General features: G+C 64.7%; 1 protein-coding gene across 1 annotated transcript; it reads right to left on the bottom strand.

Annotated features, from left to right (window-relative positions):
• Positions 1–1,350: 1,350 nt before the first annotated feature.
• RTL1 (retrotransposon Gag like 1) lies at positions 1,351–5,358 on the bottom strand. The gene has a single exon (XM_060146094.1). It carries the CDS (start codon positions 5,356–5,358, stop codon positions 1,351–1,353), a length of 4,008 nt encoding a protein of 1,335 aa, XP_060002077.1.

The raw sequence follows: 5,358 nt of genomic DNA, 5'->3' as shown, positions 1-5,358 counted from the left end.
CCTGGGACGCCCTCTGCCTTCCCAGGGCAGTGCACCCTCAGAACAGCTTTTCTGCCACTTTTAGGACGGTGGGACCTTGGCCTTCTCCACTAGGGGTGGTGGTGGGGGAATTGCTGAAGCCAAGGTTCCTTGGTTCAAAGACCCTCCGAGTTAGGGGGGCAGGGCACAGCCCGCCCACCCCCATTTCTCGTGTGGGACGAATTGGGACTTGGATTTCTGGGGTCCCTGATCCGGACCCTCCAGAAGAGGCAGCTCCCCGTGTTGCCCTCCTCCCCTGCCCCCCACTCCCCCAGCTTGCGTGCCAGGGGCCTGGTGGGCGTGGCCCAGGGGAGCCCCACCCCCGCCCCTCCCCCACTCCACCTGCCCGCCCTCCACCCCGCCTGTCCCCACCCTCCACCTTCAGGACAAGCCACAGAGTCAGATCATCTTTTAACTCTACTTTATTTGGGGCGTGGGAAGCGGTGAGGCGCGCAGGCGGGGAGGGTCTCCTCCCCGTGGCAGAGAGCGGCGGCCTGGTAGGAGCGTTCTCCGCTACTTGGCTGTCTCGGGCCTCTCTCAGTCTCTCTTGGAGCCCCTCCCCTTGTCTCGGGCCTCGGGCCCCTGTGCTGTCAGTGTTGGGGTGGGGGAGGGAGCCCCCCTGGGCGAGGTCACCCCGTCAGCGTCCCGGACGGTCGCAGGGACGCCTGAGGCTGCGAGTCCGGTGAGTACTAGCACGGCGGGCCCCTCTGTAGCAGGACCGTCCAGATGAGAGCCAGAGCTCAGGGTCAGACAGTCGGTGTCGAGGGCGCTGGACCGGACGGGGGGCGGGTGCAGCTTGGCAGGGAGGTGGGGCGGGGGAGGCCCCCCAGCACCCCACGAGGCGTGGGAGGTCGGGGCCGGGCCCGGGGGTGCGGGGGCACCGCTGGTGGAGGTAGACGATGTCAGTGGAGCAGCTGAGGTCAGTGTCCCAGGGTGGCCCGAGGTGGCCACTCGTCGCTCCGGGGGGGCGTCCCCGGCACCTGCTTGCTTGTCTGCGTCTGCTGTGCTGGTTCCTCACCCAGCCTGGGGTCACGGGGTCATCTCCTGCTCATCGTTGCTCTCTCCCCTCATGGATCTCACGCCCAGTTGCAGGCCTGGGACCTGGAGAATTAAGACGGAGTTGGGTAGCCCTGAGCCGACTCTGGGTCTCTGACGGTTGGACGGTCCACTGGGTAGCCTGTTGGCACGGATACTGTTGCTGGTTGATGAGTGTTTCCCCCTTGGGTCAGGAGCGGCAGGAAGGGGGCCCGGGGTCCGAGCGAAGCCGGCTGAGGCACGGGGAGGCTGGAGGGAGGGTCTGTGGGGCGGCGGGGCGGAGGAGAGGAGGCGTTTTCAGTCGAGGTCCGCGTCCTGCTCTTCTCCGGGCAGCTCCTCCAGCGTTGCTCCTTCCCCGGGGGGGCTCACCCCGACGAGGGTGGATGTAGACCGGGTGTAGACGGCGGTCAGGAAGTGGGTCAGGGCCCTGGCTGCCAGCTGCCGGTTGATCGCGATGGACCCCCGTCGGGCGCTGCGGATGCAGAGCCGGCGGCGGATGCCGGTGTCGCCGGGGAGGTGCTGGCGGGGCCCGCGGGCGCCCGAGGCGCCGGGGCTCAGGCTGTCCTGCACGTCGCTCTCCTGCTCGTCCTGCGAGGTGTCTTGCAGGCCGTCATGCAGGCCACACTGACGGTAACGTTGCAGGTCGTCTTGCAGGGCTTCTCGCAAGACGACATCCTCATCGTCCACGACGTGCAGCTCCAGGTAGCGGTTCGGGCGCAGGTGGGGGTGGCTCCCCTCACGGGGGGTGACTCGGACGGCGAAGAGCTCGCAAAGCATCTGCCAGAACTCGGGCGTGAGTCGCAGGCCAAGCAGGGCGTTGCGCCGCCACTGGCCAGGGCCCAGGAACAGCTCGGCCGGTGCCTCGGCCGGGGTGGCGTTGGCGCCCGTGAGCGGGGGTACCTGGGTGAACAGCTGGGCGACGGCGGGGGCGACGAGGGACGAGTCCAGCAGCAGGCGCAGAGAGCGCCGCGGCGGCGGCCGGGCCGTGTCCGAGGTGGGTGCGGGCGGCAGGGCGAGGCGCGTCCTGAACCTCAGCAGCACGAGGAGGGCGGCCACGGCCAGGAGGTTCTTCCAGAACAGGAGGCCTCGGAAGAAGTGCAGGATGACTGCCCTGATCTGGGCCATGCTGAGGTGGGCGAGGAGGCTGTTGAGTATTTGGTCTGCTGGTATCAGAGCCAGGAGCTCCTGCCGGAGGTGCTGCCCGTGCAGCTCGTCCTGATGAAGGGCATCTTCATTCTCCTCTTCGTCCCCCGATTCTGGGGACTGAGCCCTGGGGGACCCTCCCGTAGCGAAGAGCATCCTTGGCTGAGCGGCAGCGCGCTGCTGGAAGGCCCTTCTCCGGAGGCGTTTCCGCGTGGGCGGCGGGGGCCGGCCACCCTTTTGTTCTGGCCGCTCCATGACGTCAAAGTGGAAGTGGGAGAAGAAGAAGACCCAATGCCCGGGGAGAAGTACGGTGAGCCTGTCATTATTCAGAGAGGCCAGATCCTCTGTGTTGAGAAGGATCATGATAGGCTCCTCGGTGTTCTCCAGGTAGCGGCACCACGCCACGAAGGCAGCCCGTACTGGAAGGGTCTTCATCTCCGCCGGCGAGGCCTCCACCTCGATCGGGGAGATGTTCCGAGAATAGAAAGCGCAGCAGACTCGCTGGCCGGTTTGGTCGTCGACTTGGATCAGGGAGGCATGCAGGGCCGTCTTGGTGACGCCCGTTTCCAAGTAGAACGGGTTCTGGGGCTTGGGGTGGTGGAGGAGGGGCGCCTGGCGGAAAGCCCACTTCAGGCGCTCGAAGGCCTCCTGTTCCTCGTGCCCCCAGTAGAAGGGCCGGTCGCTCAGTAGCTGCCGCACCAGGGGCTCCGTGATGACGGCGAAGCGCTCCACGAAGTGCCGGTACGGGAAGGCGAATTCGATGAGGTTCCGCAGGGACTTCTTAGAGCCAGGGGTGGGGTGCCCCGTTACGGTGCTCACGATGCTCTTGTTGAGTTTCACCCCTTTGGGGGTCATGACGAACCCCAGGAACTCGGCGGTGTGTCGGTGGAACTGGCTCCTGTCCAGGGAGCAGTAGACGTGGTGGTAGCGGAAGCGGGTCAGCACCTGGCGGACGTGGTGGAGGTGCTCCTCCTGGCTCATTGAGTAGACCAGGACGTGCTGCCCGTACGAGAGGACAAAGAAACCGAGCATGTCCTTTAGGATAAAGTGAATCACGCCCTGAGGGATGATAGGGTCTGCGCAGATCGGGAAGGGCCAGTAGCTCGTCATCTCTTGAAGCTCCAAACCGAACGCTGCTTTCCACACGTCTTCCGTTTGGCGTACGTTCATGCTTTCCTCCACGACGGTGCCGCGCAGCTCCAGCTTTGTGAACCACGTGGCTCCGTGTAACTGGTCGAACAGTTCTGGAATCATCTGTACGTAGTCGTGTGTGCTGGTCAGCATGTCCTGCGGGTCCCAGTATTCCTCCCGCCTGGCCCTTTCTTGCATCCCGGCTCCCACAGGTTCCCACGGCGCGGTGGAGGGACACTCGTGATAGGTCTCGCTGTGATCACTGTCTCCAGCCTGCTGAAGCTCAGAGGGCTCTGATTCAGAAAGATCATCGGATCCGTCTGAGCTTGGCTGGTCGGAAGTCTCCTCATCTGCTTCCTTCGGGTTAAACACGTCGGCCAGGTCGGAGTACAGGGGCGGCAGTCCGGGCAGCAAGCTTATGGCGTGTCGTTCCAGAGCGATGCATGGTGGGGGCGGGCGGAAGCAGTTCTTCAGGCAGTAGGGAGAGTGGAAGGTGCAGCGGCCTTTGACCCAGTCGACCTCCGGGGCGTGGACTCGGAGCCAGTCGGTGCCTAGTATCACGGAGAAGTTGGGGGACGGAATGATGTCGAATTGCAGGGACTCGTGGTGGCTCTGGTGAATGCACACCAGGGGTTCGGTGTAGAGCCAGACGGGCTCGTGGCCGACCAGTGGGCCGTCCACGGACGGGACCGACCGCGGGCAGGGCTTCTCGTAGAGCTCGACGTAGTGCTCCTGGGCGAACCTCTCATCCATGAAGTTGCCGCCCGCCCCTGAGTCGAGCAGGGCCTGAACTGTCACGCTGTGGTAGGGGTTCACCCTCACCGTGAGCAGCAGGAACAGGTGGTCGCGGTCGATGGCGGGGCGGGCCTCGCAGGGCAGCCAGCTGCTCACCACCCACCTCTCCGGAGCGGGCGAGTCGATCCAGGTCAGGTTCCGCGGGCGGGCCTCCGGGGGCAGCCGGAGCATCGCCCTTCTCTCTGCCAGCTTCTCTTCTATCTGCAGGACCAGCAGGATCAGACTGTCCAGCGAATCCGGCTGAGGGATGCGGAACAGATAGTGCCTGATCTCCTCCTTGAGCCCGTGGCACAGGTGGGCCTGCAGGACGTCGTCTGGCCAGCCCAGGGTGGGCACCAGGCCCTGGAACTCGTTGATGTATTCGATGGCGGCGCGATCCCCCTGCCTGAGGCTGAGCATGGCCTCTTCCGCCACCCGCAGGGCCTGGCGGTACTGGAACGTATCGGACATGGCCTCCAGGAAGGCTGGGAAGTCGTCCATCAGGGGGCTTTCTCTCTCCACCAGATCTTTGGCCCACTCCAAGGCCAGGCCCGAGAGGTGGCCGATGACGTACCCCACCCGCAGGCGGTCGCTGTAGAGCATCCTGGGGCAGCTCTGTAAGACCAGCTGGCAGAGCACGATGAACTCGTGGTACTCTCTGCGATCGCCCGAGAACTTGCCTGGGACCGGCAGCTGGCCGGCGCTGATCCCCTTCGTCAGGATCTCTTCCGCCACCCTCTGCTGCTCCCTGAGGTCCTGCACGCGGAAGTACAGAGAGATGATGGACCCCACCATGCCCGTGATTTCTGCGGTCACGCTGTCCGCCGGCTCCTCGGGACGCGCCTCTTTCCACCCAGCCAGGTCAGTGTAGTCGTCTTGCTCTTCCTGGGCTCCCCGTGGGTTGACTGATGCCTCTTCCATTCTGCCAGGTGCCCCACCAAAGGGACCCCCCACTTCCAGATGTGAACCATCGTGTGACTCCTCCAGGTCTTGGAGTAGGTCATTGGGTGGATCCTTTATTTCCCTATGTGGGCCACTGGATGGCTCCTCCATGTCTTGGAGGAGATCAATGGGCAGCTCTCCCATTTCCCGGGCCGGGCCACTGGCCAGCCCTGCCGCCGCTGCCGCCGCCTCCACTCTGCTGCCTGGTGTCTCCACGGTGGTGTTGGATGAGCCCTCGGAGGACTCCATTTGTTTTGATGATGGATTCTTACGCTCCATCATCGTCTCAAATGAGTCTTCAGAGGGTTCTATCAT

The sequence above is a fragment of the Lagenorhynchus albirostris genome, chromosome 1 (assembly GCF_949774975.1).
Source record: "Lagenorhynchus albirostris chromosome 1, mLagAlb1.1, whole genome shotgun sequence".
NCBI lineage: Eukaryota > Metazoa > Chordata > Mammalia > Artiodactyla > Delphinidae > Lagenorhynchus > Lagenorhynchus albirostris.
The sequence above is the reverse complement of the archived record's forward strand: the minus strand, read 5'-3'. Positions and strand labels throughout refer to the sequence as shown.

Bases quoted from the DNA above. Each gene is read 5' to 3' on its own strand.
- RTL1 (XM_060146094.1), bottom strand. From the start codon at position 5,358: ATGATAGAACCCTCTGAAGACTCATTTGAGACGATGATGGAGCGTAAG.